General features: G+C 50.3%; 2 protein-coding genes across 3 annotated transcripts in view; one reads left to right on the top strand and one right to left on the bottom strand.

Moving 5' to 3' along the window:
* Positions 1-12,039: 12,039 nt before the first annotated feature.
* On the bottom strand, positions 12,040-16,405 carry ERAL1 (Era like 12S mitochondrial rRNA chaperone 1). Its single transcript, XM_059046392.2, has 10 exons — positions 16,027-16,405; positions 14,749-14,876; positions 14,557-14,634; positions 14,098-14,144; positions 13,875-13,936; positions 13,597-13,709; positions 13,263-13,511; positions 12,972-13,121; positions 12,769-12,849; positions 12,040-12,653 (listed from the first exon to the last, which is right to left on the bottom strand). Exons 1-10 carry the CDS (start codon positions 16,307-16,309, stop codon positions 12,531-12,533), a joined length of 1,314 nt encoding a protein of 437 aa, XP_058902375.1. The 5' UTR covers positions 16,310-16,405; the 3' UTR covers positions 12,040-12,530.
* A 270-nt stretch (positions 16,406-16,675) lies between these two features.
* FAM222B (family with sequence similarity 222 member B) overlaps positions 16,676-17,393 on the top strand; it is a 75,462-nt gene continuing 74,744 nt past the window's right edge. The window contains exon 1 of one of the 2 annotated variants that reach the window (XM_067021281.1): positions 16,676-16,907. The gene's annotated coding sequence lies outside the window, so the exon portion shown is untranslated. The remainder of the gene's footprint in view (positions 16,908-17,393) is intronic. The other variant, XM_067021283.1, reaches the window with a different exon arrangement.

Genomic DNA, 17,393 nt, shown 5'->3' on the forward strand with positions numbered 1-17,393 from the left:
GGGGGGGGAAAAGTGCCCTCAGTATGCCATGTTCATGAATGTAAAGACAGTATTACAGGGACTTCCCTGGTGGTCCAGCACTTCCACTGCATGGGGCACGGGTTTGATCTCTGGTCCGGGGAACTAAGATCCCGCATGCCGCACAGTGCGGCCAAAAAAAAAAACCAGATTCAGTATTGCAAAGATATAATTTCTCCCAAATTGGTCTATAGGTTCAGTATAATACCAATCAAAATCCCAAGAGATTTTTAATTGACAGACTAATTCTGAAGTTATGCGGAAATGCCAGAGGACCAAGAATAAGCAAGACAAGCTTGAAAAAGAGTAGTCAGAAGATTCGAACTATCAGATGTCAAGACTTTTAAAGTTTTAGTAATCAAGACAGTGTGATACTGGCACTTAGTAGACCAATGGAATAGAACAGAAAGTCCAGAAAATGACCCACGCTAGTTTTATGACAAAAGTGGCAATGCAGAACTGTGGGGAAAAGACAGTCTTTTCAATAAACGATACTGGATATCTGGGGCGGGGAAATGGTTCTTGACCTTGAACCTCACACTGTACATGAAATCAGTTCTAGATGGGTTGTAGATCTAAATATGAAAAGTAAAACTGTAAAACATATAGAAAATAACAGAATATCTTCATGACCTTAAGATAATCAAAAAAGTTTTTTAAACAAGTCAAAACTCAATAACTATAAGAGAGGAAATTCCCTGGCTGTCCAGTGTTTAGGACTTGGCACTTTCACTGCATTTGCCTGGGTTCAATCCCTGGTCAGGGAACTAAGATCCCACAAGTCTCGAGGTGTGGCCAAAAATAATAAAAATAATCAAAAATATCTGTTTATCAAAAGACATACTAATCTCCAGGGAATTATACTGAGCAAAAAAGATCAGTACCAAAATGTTACATACTACATATATGATTCCAATTATATAACTTTTTTTTTTTTTTTTTTTTTTCGGTACGCGGGCCTCTCACTGTTGTGGCCTCTCCCGTTGCAGAGCACAGGCTCCGGACGCACAGGCTCAGCGGCCATGGCTCACGGGCCCAGCGGCTCTGCATCATGCGGGATCCTCCCAGACCAGGGCACGAACCCTTGTCCCCTGCATCGGCAGGCGGACTCTCAACCGCTGCGCCACCAGGGAAGCCCTAACTTTTATTTTTAATTGTGGTAAAGTACACATAACATAAAATTTACCATCTTAACCAATTTGAAGCCTACATTTCAGTGGTATTAAGTACATTTATATTATTATGTAACCATCACCACCATTCATCTCCCAGAACTCTTTGTATTTTGTAAAACTGAAACTCTATACCCATTAAACAATAACTCCCCATTCCTCCTTGTCCCCGGCCCCTGGCAACCATCGACCTACTTTCTGTTACTATGAATTTCACTACTATACATACCTCACATAAGTGAAATCATAAAATACTTGCCTTTTTGTGACTGGCTCCTTTCACTTAGTATAACATCCTCAACGCTGAATAACATCCCATGGTATATATACACCACATTTTGCTTATCCATTCATCTGTTAATGGACACTTGGATTGCTTCCATGTTTTAGCTATTGTTTTTGTTTTGTTCCCCACCACCACCAGGGATTGAACACGGGCCCTCAGCAGTGAAAGCTCCAAGTCCTAACCACTGGACTTCCAGGGAATCCCTATTTCTAATTTTTTGAGGAACTATATTTTTTTCCACAGCAGCTGCACCATTTTACATACCCACCACCTACCAACAGGGTACAAGTGTTCCAGTTTCTCCACATTCTCACCAACACTTGTTCTTTTCTTTCTTTCTCCCTTTCTTTCTCTCTTTTTTTTTTTTTGGTAGTAGCCATCCTAATGGGTGTGAGGTATATATAACATTTTTGAAATGACAAAATTTTAGAAATGGAGAACAGATTAGTGGCTGCCAGCGGTAGGAACAGGGGTGGGTGTGGTTATAAACATTAGGGATCCTTGTACTAGAACTGTTCGGTAACTTTATCGTGGTGGATACATGTACATACACAAGTGATGAAATTGTGTAGAACTGAATACACTTACATAAGTGAGCACAAGCAAAACAGGAAATCTGAATAAAATTGGTAAATTATATCAATGTCAACATCCTGTGATATTTGGCTGTGGTTATGATATTACTCTGCAGTTTTGCAAAACGTCACCAGTGGAGAAACTGGGCAAAGTGTGGAAGGGACCTCTCCATATTATTTCTGACAACTGCATGTGAATCTACAATTATCTCAATAAAAATTTCAGTTAATAAACACACACACACTCACACACAAGGACACACTGAGAATATGAGAAGGCAAGCCTCAGAATAATGGGAAAAGTTATTTATAATACATATATCTGGGGGGAAAAAGTAGCACTCAGAATATACTTTGCAAATCAAGAAGGAAAAAGACAGATAACCCAACAGAAAAAGAGAAATGATGGCTCAAGCACTACACAGAATGGCCAATAGATGCATGGAAACATGTATGGCAAAGATAGTGGCAAAGACAGTGGCAACAATATTTTCCATTCTACATGTTCCTCTTACAGTGTGACTTTGACAGTCCTTCCAATTAGAGGTGGAGCCTATGCCACCTTTCCCTTGAAACTGAGTGGACTTTTGTGACTATTTAGGTCAATAGAATACGGTAGAAGTGATATTATATGACTTCCAAGGCTAGCTCATAAAAGACAATGCATCTTCCACTTTATTTACTGGAATATTCTGTCTTTAAGTCTTCAGCCACTGTGTAAGCAGTCTGACTGTGCTGTGAGGAAGCCCAAGCAGGCAGACCACATGGATAGGCCCTGAGCTACATGAAGAGAGAGGGATGCCCCGCCAGCTCCCAGCTCTCCCAGCCCCCATCTGACTTCATCTGCATGAGAAACCCCAAGCCAGTTCTGCCCAGCAGACTTCCCGAAATCCTGACTTCCAAAACTGTGCAAAGTAGGAAAAGGACTGTCGTTTAAGCTTCTAAGTTTGGGGATGATTTGTTACAGAGCAACGGATAATGGGAATAGCATGCATAACTTCATTTGTCATCAGGGAAGTCCAAATTCTGACCAGAACAGATATCACTGCACATCCACCAGAATGACTAAAATGGAAAAGAGTAACAATACCAAGTGTAGGGGAGAATGTGGAGCAACTGGAAATTTCACACACGGCTGGAAGAAATGTCAATACAACCACTTTGAAAACCTGTTTGATGGAATATAGTACCTACACCTGAACGTAAGCATGCCCTTTGACCCAACCATTCCACGCCCAGCAGAAATACACACACGTATGTACAGGAATAATGGGAGTTCCCTGGTGGCCTAGTGGTTGGGATTCCGGGCTTTCACCGCCATGACCCATGGCAGCGTGGTAAAAAAAAGAATATTCATGGAAGCATTATGAATAACGGCCCCCAAACTCAAACAATCCAAATGTTTACTAATGTGGGCTTACCTGGTGGTGTAGTGGTTGAGAGTCCGCCTGCCGATGCAGGGGACGAGGGTTCGTGCCCCGGTCCGGGAAGATCCCACATGCCGCGGAGCGGCTGGGCCCGTGAGCCATGGCCGCTGCGCCTGCGCGTCCGGAACCTGTGCTCCGCAACGCGAGAGGCCGCAACAGTGAGAGGCCCGCGTACCGCAAAAAAAAAAAAAAAAAAAGCAGGCAAAGCTCATCTATGGCATTAGAAGTCAGGATAGAAGTCACCTTTGGAGAGAAAGAGGTGGGTAACAGAGAGAGGATGCACCTGGGAAGGTGGTGTTTCTTGACCTGGGTGGTTGTTACTTGGGTGTGTTCACTTTGTGATAATTCACTTATGAGTTTGGTGGGGTTTTTTTCCTTTTTTCTTTCTTTTCTTTTTTTTTTGGCGCCACGCAGCTTGAGGGATCTTAGTTCCCTGGCCTGGGAAGATCCCACATGCTACAGAGCAACTAAGCCCGTGCACCATAACTACTGAGCCTGCGCTCTAGAGCCTGTGAGCCACAACTACTGAGCCCGTGCTCTAGAGCTCGCGAGCCATAACTACTGAGCCCACACGCCTAGAGCCCATGCTCCACAACAAGAGAAGCCATGACAATGAGAAGCTCACGCACCGCAACAAAGAATAGACCCCACTCGCGGCAACTAGAGAAAGCCCATGCACAGCAATGAAGACCCAACATGGCCAAAAGTAAAAACAAACAAATAAATTTTAAAAAGCGAAAAAAGAATAAATTGTCTCAGTGGGTGTATACATATTCCAAACTTATCAAATTGTGCATTTTTATTTTATTTTATTTTATTTTATTTTTTTTTTTTTTTTTTTTTTTTTTTTTGTGGTACGCGGGCCTCTCACTGTCGTGGCCTCTCCCGTTGCGGAGCACAGGCTCCGGACGCACAGGCTCAGCGGCCATGGCTCACGGGCCCAGCCGCTCCGCGGCATGTGGGATCTTCCCGGACCGGGGCACGAACCCGTGTCCCCTGCATCAGCAGGCGGATTCTCAACCACTGCGCCACCAGGGAAGCCCCAAATTGTGCATTTTTAATACGTGCAGTTTATGTCAGTCATACCTCAAAGTATTTTTAAAAGTTGAAAAAAAAAAATAAATAGCCTCCAAGGCTTTTTGGCTGATCTGGAAGAATGGAGCTGCTATTTACTGAAATGGGAAAAACAGTTGAAGGAGCAGATTTGAGGTGGGATCAGGGACCTCGGTTTTGGACATGTTAAGTCTAAGGTGCCTATTAGAGAAATTTGCCAACTAGGAGGTTCACTTTACAAGTTAGTTTTGGGGAGAGGTCTGGCCTGGACACACGGATTGGGGAGTCACCGGTGGGTAGACAGTATTTAAAGCCATGGGACAAGATGAGATCAACGAAGGAATGAGTGCAGGTGTAAAGAGTAGAGGTTCAAGGATTGAGCCTGGGACCGTCTATAGTGAGGGTTATTATAAGGACTAAATGACATAGCTCATGTTCGCATCAAACATGGCACTTCATGATCACTTAGCATGTAGGAGCTGGTATGATTTGCTTGGTTGCTGGCTTATAAAGCCCTCTTGCAGGCATTTCTTTTTTAATTTTTAACATCTTTATTGGAGTATAATTGCTTTACAATGGTGTATTAGTTTCTGCTTTATAACAAAGTGAATCAGCTATACATATAGGCATTTCTTTTCTTTTTTTCAGATTTTAATTTTATTTTCCAACTGATTACTAAAATGATGTATATGTTGTACTCATTTAATCCCTGAGTCAACCCTGTGAAAAGAGCTACTGCCCTCCATGTTATGAAATAACTGAGGCTCACGGAAGTGGAGAAACTTGCCCGAGTTCACACAGGGTCTGAGCCAGAACCAGGACTGCAAGCCAGATGCCCAGACTCTGAGGCTCCTGCTCTTTTCACTACTTCCTGTTGACTTCCAGGAAATGGAGGCCTGGGTGGCTGCACTAGGACCTAAGTAGGAAATGGTCCTGGTTAGCCTTAGCGTCAGGGACAGTGGCTAGCCAGAGGAGACCACCAGAGGGGCCTGGGAAAAGGCAAGGGTCTTGCTGAAAGAGGCTTGAAGGATGCTGGAGGCGGGGAAGGGGCAATGATCTGGAGGGAGGCTGAGACACCAGCACCTGTGTTAAAGCCAATGGACTCCGAGAGTGGGGAGAACAAGGCCTCGTTCCCTGAGCCTGGAGCCAGCCTCGGGAAGGGCTGAGGGCCCAGCACAGAGGGGGTTAAGCACCCTGGAACCTTTGCCTGGGGTGGGGGTGGAGGCAGAGGACTGTCCTGGAGGAGCCTCTTCTGACCTGATAACCCAGGCTGCCTATCTCTTTCACAGCAGCTGTGAAGCAGACAGGTTGTCCTGGCAGGGAGGGAGGGAGGTAAAGCCTGGCTGATGGCGGGAAGGATTTGAGGAGGGAGGGACACCCAGCCTACCTGGAGATCCTATCCCACCTAACAGCTATCTTCAGGACTGTGCCAGGAGATGGGAGCAGGCATGGCCTCAGTCTGGACCTGGGGGCTCCCACTAACCAAGAGAACAGGAACTGGGAGGTGTGGGTTGGAAAGCGTCTATTTCTGCCTCAATGTGAGCCTGGGCAGGTGTGCGCTCCCATGCACACCTGGCAGGTATTTGAGTGAGCACACGCCCCACCCCCCCGGGGAAGATGAGTGGGAAAAGGCCATGGCAAAGCCAGAAGGGAAGGAGCCTGGCACTTGCTGAGCTCCTGTTACATATGAGCCAGTCCCTTGGTTAGAAACTGTCACCTCTCCTGTCTTATTTCATCTGAACCAAAATCATGAAAAAGACGGCTTTTTTTTTTTTTTTTTTTGCCGTACGCGGGCCTCTCACTGTTGTGGCCTCTCCCGTTGCGGAGCACAGGCTCCGGACGCGCAGGCGCAGCGGCCATGGCTCACGGGCCCAGCCGCGCCGCTCCGCTCCGCGGCACGTGGGATCCTCCCAGACCGGGGCAGGAACCCGCGTCCCCTGCACCGGCAGGCGGACTCTCAACCACTGCACCACCAGGGAAGCCCGAAGATGGCATTTGAAGCCCATTTTACTGATAAGGAAGCCGAGGCTCCAAGAGCAGGTAAGGGCCCAGGCCCACTCGACAAGCTGTGATAGAACCCAGGCTCTGACAGATCCAAAGCCATGCTTTTCCCTTCTGGCTCTGAGTCCATCCTGGGCCGGTGGTCTGGAACAAAAGCAAGAACTCTAAGGCATGACTCCTGAACTGTACAGGCTGTGGTTCTGGTTCAAGCCTCAGATGGCCTGGCCTGTGATTCCAGGGTGTGTGAGCTCCATATGAGGGCCTGGCTCGTGAGCCGCAGGAGCTCAGGGAATGAAGAGGATTGTTGCTGGGTTGGAGTTGGCCAAGAGCAGGTGTGGAAGAGGCTTCAAAAGGGGTGAGATGGGTGGGAGTATCTGAGGAAGCAGAAGCAAGGAGGGAATCCAGGCTCCATTCGGGAGCTTCCCACATACTCTTTCACTGAGTCTTCCCAAGGTCAGCCCCATTTTAGAGACGAGGAGACCAAGGCTCAGAGAGAGGAAGCAAGCAGTGTGGTCAGAATCACATTACTGGTAGGTGGCAAAGCTCAGGTCTGGCTCCATTGCCTCTGAAACTTTATAAGGGCCCACAGAGACACACACAAAATCAACCTCATTCCTAGCAGCTTTGTGCACAGGGCCTGCCATCTGGAGCTTAGAGAGCAGAGTTGTAGTCTTGCCTCTTTTCCTGATTACTGTGTGACCCAGGGTCATGAGTTTCCTCCCAGAGCTTCAGTTTCTGTTATAAAATTGGCATGCAGTCATCTTTTGGAAACTGATGAACGTTGGCGAAGCCCCCAGAGAAGCCATTGCTATGACCCGCAGCACCTGAGTTCATTGCTCAAATCGTTCACTTGCTCACGGGGCCAACAGGAATAGAGCGTGTAAGGGGATGTGTTGAGAACGTGAGTACACGCTGGTCACAGTCTGCAAGGCATCTGTTCAGTGTAAGGCTTTCTCTGAGCATCTCCCAGGATAAGGCCCATGAAGGGTGCTGGGGCCATAGAGAAGAGTCAGACAAGTTGCCTGCTCATGGAGCCATTGGGGACAAATAAGGGCTCAGATGAATTCTCACAGTGTGATAAGGAGAACAGAGCAGGTTCAAGCCTAGACACAGGGGCAAGTGTCAGGGAGGGTTAGGAGAGGCTTCACAGGCCAGTCATGACGAAACCAAGCCGGGAGAAAAGGCGATCGCCAGCAGTAATCTCCGACAAAGCCCCAGGTCACAAGCCCCAATCTACCACATGGAGAATAAGGATTAGATCAGTTTTCCAGCCTTTCTTTCTCACACCTGTTAAGCTGCTAGAACCACACCAGGCTCTTGCTTTGAGTCCCCTGAATCTAAAGCAAAACAGGAGAGCAAGAACTTCCCAGAACTTCTTAAAGTCCTTGGTCCCAAGATGAGTTTTGCTGCTAACTGTGCTGTGAGTGAGACATTGAAAGACCATATTTTTCGGCCTTCTTTTATCTTTGTACAAAACTGCCGACTTTGTGAAACTTAGTAAAACAACCAAGAGAAAATTAAGAGTAATTTTACTAGCCGAGTCCAAATTTTGATGTGTATCTCCGTGTGTTATAGGTCTATGCAGGCATCATACATGTGTGCTGTGTAGGTGTATCTGTGTGTGACTGTGTATGTCTGTGTACCTGTGGGTACCTGCTGCTGCCTTCCTGTTCCTCATAGGGTCATGGGTTCCCTGATTCTGAGAGGTGGAGGGAACCCTGAGGCTTTGGATGATGCCCTCCCCTCCTCTGGGCCTCAGTTTCCTCTCTTATATAAAGGAGGGACTTGAACTTCATGATTTTGGAGGAATCTTGCAGATCTTACTGTCCTTAATTTCATCATTCAGCATATGGTTTAAGGACTTCATCCAAAGAAGGACAAAATAAGAGTCAAACGTTTAAAGGTGCAGTGGCAGCGATTGGAATCAGACTTTGGAAGGATAAGGTCCCAGACAAGCCCACCCCAGTCTCAGGAGAGCCATGAAGCTCCTAGTCTGAAGCAAAAGCTGTGAGCATATAACGCTTCTCCCAAGGACTGGGATTGTGTCCCCCAACCCCAGGCTGGCTGCCAGGCAAGGGGCAGAGTCTCCATGTGACCTGCAGAAAGGGAGAAGGACTCCCAGCCTAACTCCCCTCAGGGTTCTAAGGAGGGAGAAGGATGGAAAAGCAGCCATCCAGGAGACCACCCTCAGCACGAAGTGTCCTCAGGTTCTACTGTGGCCCCTGCAAGCTCCTGATAAGCAAAAGGGCCCCTACCCTGATAGCCCCAAGTCTGCTAATCAGGGTCCCCAGACTACCCCGCCCAGGCTCAGACTCTCCTTCAGCCCACACCCTGATCACAGGCCCCTCCACCCAGCTTGGGGCCACAGTAACAAGATCTCTGGCTGGTGGAGATATCTCTCCTTTACCTCCAGGACCCCTGAGTTCTGTCCATGCTCACCCTTGAACTTGGCCCCCAGGGTCTAAGTGGAAACCTAGCCAGCGAGTGGCATGAATTTGGCCCTAGTGCATGAAGGCTTTACTCTGGGAAAGGAGCCTGGACTATCTGTGGGGTCACAGGACAGGAAAGGGGGTCGCATGGAGGCAGGAGTAGATAAGGATAATTCCTCACTGGGTTAGAGCGCCTGGGTCTATAAAGGCTTCTCACCCACATTTCTCACTTAATTCTTACAACTTGGTAAGATACGTATTATCACCAAAGCTCAGAACAGTGGCATTTGCCCCCAGTCACACAGCAAGAGAGTGAAACAGGAAAGGAGAGAAGGAAACTGACATTGGATCATGCACGCTGGGCTCTGATCTGGGTGTTTGACATGAGTGCTCACATAATCCTTGTAACCACCACTTGAGGTAGGTTGGACAGCGCCCACTTTACGTTTGAGGAGACTGAAGCAGACAGCACTTGGCCCAGAGGCACAGAGCTGGATGCACTGCAGTCGGGACTGTCACTGCAGGCTTGTTACCTCTAAACCTGGGCTTTCTCTATGGCCCCCAGCTGCTTTCAAGAGTATTTCATGAGTTTTCAGATGTTCAACAACAGGTCTCGGGACTACCCTGGTGGCGCAGTGGTTAAGAATCCACCTGCCAATGCAGGGGACACGGGTTCAAACCCTGGTCCGGGGAGATCCCACGTGCCACAGAGCAACTAAGCCTGTGTGCCACAACTGCTGAGCCTGCGCTCTAGAACCCGCGTGCCTAGAGCCCGGGCTCCGCAACAAGAGAAGCCACTGCAGTGAGAAGCCCGCACACTGCAACCAAGAGCAGCCCCCGCTCGCCACAACTAGAGAAAGCCCACGCACAGCAACGAAGACCCAATGCAGCCAAAAATAAATAAATAAATAAATGAATGAATTGAAAAGAAGCAACAGGCCTCACCTGTGGCCTTCAGCAAGTCCCTGCGGGAAGCGGGTGAGGTAGGCATTAATTTGTTTAACCCCTTCTGTGGGCCAGCACTAGCACTGTGCTGCGTGCTTTACCAGCAGCTCATCACCTGGCTCTCACAGCTCTGCGAACTGGGGACTGTTATTACTCCTGTTTACAAAGGCGAACAGGGATGGGCCAAGAAAATGGCTTGCCTGAGAGAGCCACGGCTTTGTCAGTCTGCCTCCCCAGGCCAGTCTCTCCCCTCCCCCACACTACATCAGTCATCCCACGTGAACGCTTGTTTAGTCACTACTCGGTGGTAGAGAGACATTGGTGAATAAACCAGGCCCTTGTGATTACTTGCTTAATGTGAATAATCACACAAATAAACGAGCCCATAACAGGGGGATTTAACTAGCCAGGAAAAACTTCCCTGCAGAAGAGACACTTAGAGATCTGAAGAGGGAATAAGAGTTAACTAGACAAGGAAGGAGGGACGATCATGCCAAACAGAGGCAAGAGCACGTGCCAAGGCTCTGTGACAGCAGGAGGTAAAACATCTCCAAGGAACCGAAAGAAGTTTGGGTCTCTCCCCTCACTCCCCATCCTGGCCTCATGTGTCCCTGCAGAGGGGGGTGTAACTGCTTCCCAGCACGCTCACCAGATGGTCTAGGAGAGGGCAAGGGGAGGGAGCAGCGAAGCAGACGTGTTCCCCAGAATGGGGGTCCAAGGAGCAGAGGCCCTGCTTTGAGGAGTCTCTACTCCAAGTCTCACCTTTCCCAGAGGCAGAGAACCTAATACTGCCGGGCTCTCACTCTGGGGGCCTTGAGCTCTGACGAACAGCCCCTACCCTTTCCTAAGCTGGCTCCCACGTGAGCTTGGGACTCAGCCAGCCGCCCTCAAATGTTCCAGCAGAGGACCCCTCCCCCTAGAGGACCTTGCCCTGGCAGAGGTGGGCAAAGGGTCCGGTCTCCTTGGGTTCAGCATAAACATAGGGGCCGGGGGACTGAAATTTAGGTCAGAGCTTGCCCCAAGATCCAGCTGTCAGGACCCTCCCTGCCTTATAGAGATTCAAACTAACATTCCCACCACCAAAAACAACCAGCACCACCTCCCCAGGGCTCTGACCAGCAATTAAGCCCTGCAGGATGGCTGGGGTGAGGCTGTTTTATCTTCAGCCAGGCCCAGGCCCAGGCCCAGGCCCGGCAGGCTTAGCAAGGTCCATAAAAGAGTATGTGACAAAGGGTCTAATGGAGAAGGGCCAGTGACCCTCAGTCCAAGGAGTCTAGCAGGGAAAGGGTTAAGAGGCAGGGCCTTCCAGAACCCGGGAAAGTGCCCCACCCAAGGGGAGGGGCCAGCTGGTGGATTAAAAGGGAGCAGCTTGAGTAGAGAGGCAGGAGGGACAGGGTTTCCCTACTTCCAAAGGCCTTAGTCTGCAGTTCCAGCCCCAGGTAAGTGTTCCCCCTCTGGGTCTGTCTGCTTGTTGGTCTGACCAGAGGAAATCTGCTTCATTATTTGATCTCTGGCTTGTTAAACTCCGGCGCTGGGTCCCTAAGGACATCTCAACAGACCCTAGCTCTTAAGGGTTCTTTGGATCAGCCCCCTTCAGGCTGCCCTTGACCACAGAATCAAGGAGATGCCGGCCAGGGAGTGGGGGAGCTCTGTGTATCCATCCCTGACCTGTCCTGCTGTGCCCCCAGTGCCTGGCTCTCTCTGCCACAGTGCTCTCCAAGCCACGCTCCCTGTGCCTTCTGCAGGGCCCTGGCTGGGATATCATCATATACTGTAAGTTTGTGATGAGACACTACAGTATAGATGATGTACTAGTCCGGGTACTCCCAGCTCTGGAGGCTGATGAGGAGGCCAGGGGTTGCTGCAAGCCCACCATGCTCACTGCTCAGCCTATCACAGCCTGCCGACCGCCAGGGCACTAAGGGGGTGGCGAGGAAACCGTTACCATTACTGAGTTTAGTAATGGTAACGGTTCTCTTGCTGCACCCAGAAAACGTGCCAAGAAGATTGCTCGGGACCGTGGAGCAGCCTACTGAAGGGAGGGAGACTCCAGCTCAGACAACTGGTTAGGGGTGGAGGGAATGGGTACGTTTTCTCTGCCCTGTTCTAAAGAAATAAAGATGAGACCCAGAATACTTGTCTTCTAACTTTATTAGCATTCCGAGATTGGAGAGAGGGGTGGGTGAGAGGGATCAAGGACTTGAGGAGCAGGTGGGAGGCACTATCTCGCTCAGGACACACGGGTCCTTACACAGCTGCAAGGTGTACGAACCGAGGGGAGAGGGGAAAGATCTCCCTGCTAACAACTCAGGAAGAAACTCTGGGCCCAATGCCAGGTGGCAGCAGTGCTCTCACACCAAAGGGCCAGCTTCTAAGACCTAAGTAGCTATGGGCCCAGGCAGAGGAACTATGTGGGAACCAGGCTAAGGTGGATTCCTTCCTCCAGCAGGAGGCATGGCCGGGCAGGGGCTGTGCAGACTCGGCCAGCCACCCAGCGGTCAGCCAGCCAGTCACTGTCCAGGCCCAGCTCCAGGCCCTGCAGGCCTCAGGTAGGGGCACTTCTGGTCAGTGGCTCCCACCAGCAGCTTGGGTGGGGATGCCTTGGGAAAGATATCAGAGGGTGGTCACTTGAGGAGTTTCACAGACAGGCGGAGCTGAACTTCACAGAGGAAGATGTTCATGAGGTCGCGGCCCACCTCCTGTGCCATCTGGGAAATCAGGTGCCCTTTCGGACCAATCAGGATCCTCTGAGGGTGGGGTAAAAGACAGGGCTGGGAGCCTGCTCTCAGAGCTCCAAGCAATCAGGGAAGAACCCCTGCCTAACAGAGTATTGGCCCCTCCTCCAGGCCTCACCCTGCTTACCATGTGAGATTCTTTGGGCACCAGAAGCTTCTGCTCAATCATCAGCTTCCCGTCTGGCCCTTCCTCCCACATTACCGTCTTCTGCACAGGGAGACATCATGACTGGTCAGGCAGGCCCCTACCCACGCCCTCCTTGGGACCCAGCTGTCTGCTCCGGGTGCGTGCCTGATGGAGAGCCCCATGACCCCTAACTGTGCCTGTACCTGCTGCACGTTGTAGGGCACCTCCTGGGGCAGGTACTCCAGGAGCTTCTCTCGGATCATGTTGGCGCAGATCTCCTCAGGCGTCTGGCTGGTGAGGACTCCACTGTGGAACTCCCAGGGCCCTGGCCGGGCCTGTGCCAGGAGGTATTGCTATGGGCACAGAGGGAGTAGGTAGGCATCTCAGTCCCAAGCAGGACTTTCCTCTCACTCTCACTTCCAGGAGGAGGAACTCTGAGGCTTGTCTTCACATGGTGGAAACCAAGGGCCAGGCTACGGTCAAGGCTAACTGACCTTTAGTGTTTTCACATCCTCCTGGCTTAGGGCTGACAACATGAAGATCTCCTGGAAGTGGGGCCAGCCAATCCGCTGAGGGTCTCCCACAGACACTGTGTTTGGGCCCTTAGCTGCTGGGCTGGAGCAATGGTTGCCCGGCTGTGAGCGGACAGCCTGCCTCGTTTTGAGCTTCTTGCCATTGACCACACCTTCAGTGAGGGCTGCTGTAAGCTCCAGGAGAACTGACTTCTGCTTCAGGCAATCAACCTGGGGGTGGGGGATGGGCAGAGGACTGTGGTCAGTGAGACGGGGCCCCTGAAGTAGACCCCTTCCTCAGGTAGGTGGTACTCACCTTGTTCATGACAAGGATGCTGGGGACTTGGGAGAACTGGGTCAAGCACTGGAGCACCTGGGGACTGAGCTGGTTCCGAGTCCACTTGTCTGAGACATCCACAAGAACCACAACTGGAAGTTGGCAGCGTAGGGAGGACAGGGTTATGACCACTCTTTCCCCCCAACCCCCCAAACTTCCAGGGTATGGGATCTGGCCAACCCCCATCCCCCCAAACTATCAGCAATGAGAGGCCATGACATGTAAATTGGGCTTCAGATTCCCATCCTGAGCCTAACCCAGATCAGCAGATTCCATGCTCTTCCACGGATCTTCCAACAAAGAGAGCTCCAGATGGTGCCTAAGGGACAGACATACATAGATCAGGAAGGGTCTTGGGAGTGATGCCCTCCTGAGGAGGGATGGGGTGTGATAAGGGGGTTTTCCAGCCCCTATGATGGAATCTCCCCACTCTCTCTCCAACACCTTTCCCCACTACAACTCCGTTTCCCCAGCTATTACCTTTTCTGTTTAGCAGGGCTGATGAGGCCAGGTGTGTCAAGTAGAATCTAAAATCAGGAAAGAGAGAGGCCCAGACCCCCGACCCCAGGAGGAAAGATTATGGCTGGGTAGTGAAAGGTCACCCACCCTTGATGTCAGGAGCCTGCCCCCACTTCTTGGCCAAGCTGACTTCAAATTTTTACTCTCCAGCCTTGCTTTAATTCTAGATAGGATCCAGGAGAAAGAGGACAGCCGTGAATATTTGGAAGATTAGGAAGCAGTAAAGAGGCAGTGAGTCCTTTCTGACTAGATGCCAAAGGGGGAAGGCAGAGAGGGAACTGCATAGGCCTAAAGGAAGAGGAGCCCCCTACGCTCAGAGAAGTGAGCCTAAGCGTCATTTTCTTCAGGTTTAACAGTAAGGGAGACCCTCTTAGTTTCAACCTCTGTCCTGTTTGCTGGACATCCATTGCAAGTACCCACCACCTGGGTCTCCTTCTCTGTGATGACCCCCAGAGCTTGGCTGCGAGTGGTGTGCACCTTCTGGGAGACAGGGAACACCTGCCAGGAACAAAGAAATCCCAAGTGAGGTCCCAGATCCCTCTAGAACAATCCACGAAGGCACAGTAAGAAGTGAGAAATGAAAGGCTGGGGGGTGTCAAGGATGCAACATACTTTTCGGCCCAGCAGCTGGTTGGAGAGGGTTGACTTTCCTGCATTCGGGGAACCCAGGAGGACCACTCGTAGGACTCGGGGATTCTCAGGCATGTCGGGGCGATGGACCAAGAGGAGATCCTGCTCATCTGTGTGTGGGAATGGGAGGGGAGTGAGAGGTAGTGCAACTTGGATCCTCTGTCAGTTACTTGGTCCTACCCATCCACAAAGGGAATACGGATACAAGATTAGTGCATCAGGTTGAAGGCCAAGATCTGGCTTTGTCCATTACTTTGTTTATATGACTTTTTCAAGTTCTCTAACCTCTCTAAGCCCCTTAGTTTTCTCATATGTAAAGCAGAAATGATATTGATGCTAACTACTTACTGTATAACCTTCTTTTGACAATTGACAATTGTGTAAAACCACTCAGCACAATGCCTGGAACTTAATACTCAATAACCTTGTGGAATCGTATTGTGTAGTTCTGCCCAGTAAATGTATGCACATGTGTGAAAGTATCCCTATACCAGATAAAGCCAGAAACCCCTCCAGCTCTATCTCACCCTACTAAGGGTACAATGAAGGCTCTGCAAGCTTTCTCAGTCTTTCTGTATTTGCTCCTTATGACACTGCATCTGCATCGTAATTACCAGTCTTTGTGTTCAGCCTTTAGTCTATGACACTTGAAGAATAGAGGGTGCTATTTCCAGGTGTACAGTTGACCCTTGAGCAACATGGGTTTGAAGTGTGCTGGTTCACTTATACGCAGGTTTTGTTTTTTTATTCTTCACTATATGTGTACTATTCGATGTGCAGTTGGTTGAATCCTCAGATGGGGATCGTGGATACGGAGGAGCTGCATATACGGAAGGCCCACAATAAATTATATGAGGATTTTCGACTGCGTGGGTTCTGCATCCCTAACACCTCTGCCCCGAGTTGTTCAAGGGCCAACTGTAACTCAGTGTCTTGACAAGTAGATGGGTCAAGTTTGCTCCCCATGTGAGGGTAGAGAGCCACAACTCTTCCATGCCTGTGGCCCTTCAATCTCCTGTTCTTTGTGAACGTCTGTGGTTGTGACCAGATCGGTTCCCTCTGGCTCGAAAACTCTTAGAACCTAGTATCTCTTTCCTATGAGATCATTCACTGCTCGCTTCTATCTCTCGGGGCCTCAAGATCGTTTTCTGTAATACAGAGCCAAAGACGATATCTCCAGAGACTGAGGAGTTTCCCCGACACGGGACTTTCAGTGCTAAAACCGTGACAGTCCCAGACAAATCTATCTGGGCCCTTTACCTCTGTGCACGGACACGGCGGGGACGCGAAAATTCAACGAGCTGTCTGGCTGAGAGAGTCCGAGGAAGCAGTCCAGGGCTGAGTTCTGGCCATTAGGGCGAGAAGCCGAGGCCAGGCGGGGACCAGAGAAGGCCGGGCCCGAGACACAGGAGACGCACCTCTGCTGACTGCCCAAGAGCGAGGGCAGCCGGGTCACCCATTCCCTCGCGGCGTCAGGACCCGGCGGCCAAACCCCTAACACGGTTCGAAGGAGCGCAAGCCCTCCCCTGCCGGGGGTAGCCATCGCAACCGCATGGCACTCCGGGAACTCCCAGGAACGCACCTATGATTGAACAGTGCTGCGGAGAGGCGAGCGAGCGGGAGAGAGCTAGAGCGGCCCGAACAGAGCGGAGGAACATGGGACATTGGGGGTGGGCTGGAGTTGGAACCGCTCTGGAGACTGCCCGAGGCTAAGGAACGGGGAAAAAGTGTATTTAGAGTTTGTGTGAGCTTGAAGATCGTTTTGGATTCCCATACGCATCGTGTTTTCTTCTTCTCCTGCCAAAGTTTTGTAGAAGGTCCTTCTAGCCCTGCCTCGTGAAAGACTACATCTCCCACGAGGCAAAGCGGCAAAATCGTTCTCTTAGCGCCTGACCTCACTAAGCGGGAGAAACTCGCGCAACGAAGGAGGGGCGGTGCGGGGCGTCGGACCGTGTACTGCTCCCCCTGAGGGTCTTTTTAGTCCTTTCCAGCCTCGGGCTTGCAGGATCCCCTCCCAGTGCCCCTCTGGCTTGGCCTAGCGTCGGCAGCGGCCTCCGGCAGTCTGTACCTTTACTTTATGGGAGCCTCCTGTAAGGAGGGGTCGGTGTTCCCGATGAGCAGCAGACCCGGATTTCCCTCCTGTAAGACTCGGCTACTATCTCCTCTCTGAGGCCATTCCTTTCTGGAGAAAAACCAGAGAGTCTGCAAAGGGAGAAGAAACGGCTTAGTCACCAAGGATCTCCCGGACTGCCTTAGCGGCCTGAGGAACCTGATATACCTTGGCCGATCTGTGGCCTTAAGCCCTCTCTTCATCCTTTGAAGCCTCAGTCAGACTTTTGGAATTGAGGGATAAATGTCGCGGGTTTGGAGGTGCTGAGGATACAACAATGAACAAAGCGGACAGAAATCTCCAGCACGGGACTTGTATCCTGGGGGGCCGTGTGTGTGTGTGTGTGTGTGTGTGTGTGTGTGTGTGTGTGTATATGAGAGAGAGAGAGAGAGAGAGATACCTAAGTGACCTGTGACATGACAGGAATAGTTTCAGTAGGATGGTCTGAAAGCCTAAATGGAATAGGTTTAAGAGAGAATGAGGGGGGGCTTCCCTGGTGGCGCAGTGGTTGAGAATC

The sequence above is a fragment of the Kogia breviceps genome, chromosome 19 (assembly GCF_026419965.1).
Source record: "Kogia breviceps isolate mKogBre1 chromosome 19, mKogBre1 haplotype 1, whole genome shotgun sequence".
Taxonomy (NCBI): domain Eukaryota; kingdom Metazoa; phylum Chordata; class Mammalia; order Artiodactyla; family Physeteridae; genus Kogia; species Kogia breviceps.

What these genes read in the sequence shown, in the direction of transcription:
- ERAL1 (XM_059046392.2), bottom strand. Translation starts at nt 16,309, where the DNA reads ATGGCTACCCCCGGCAGGGGAGGGCTTGCGCTCCTTCGAACCGTGTTA. An exon ending in ACCAGCTGCTGGGCCGAAAA is followed by an intron (nt 14,635 to 14,748) that starts GTATGTTGCATC and finishes TGTTCCTGGCAG; the next exon opens with GTGTTCCCTGTCTCCCAGAA. An exon ending in TGCCCTACAACGTGCAGCAG is followed by an intron (nt 12,850 to 12,971) that starts GTACAGGCACAG and finishes CTCCCTGTGCAG; the next exon opens with AAGACGGTAATGTGGGAGGA.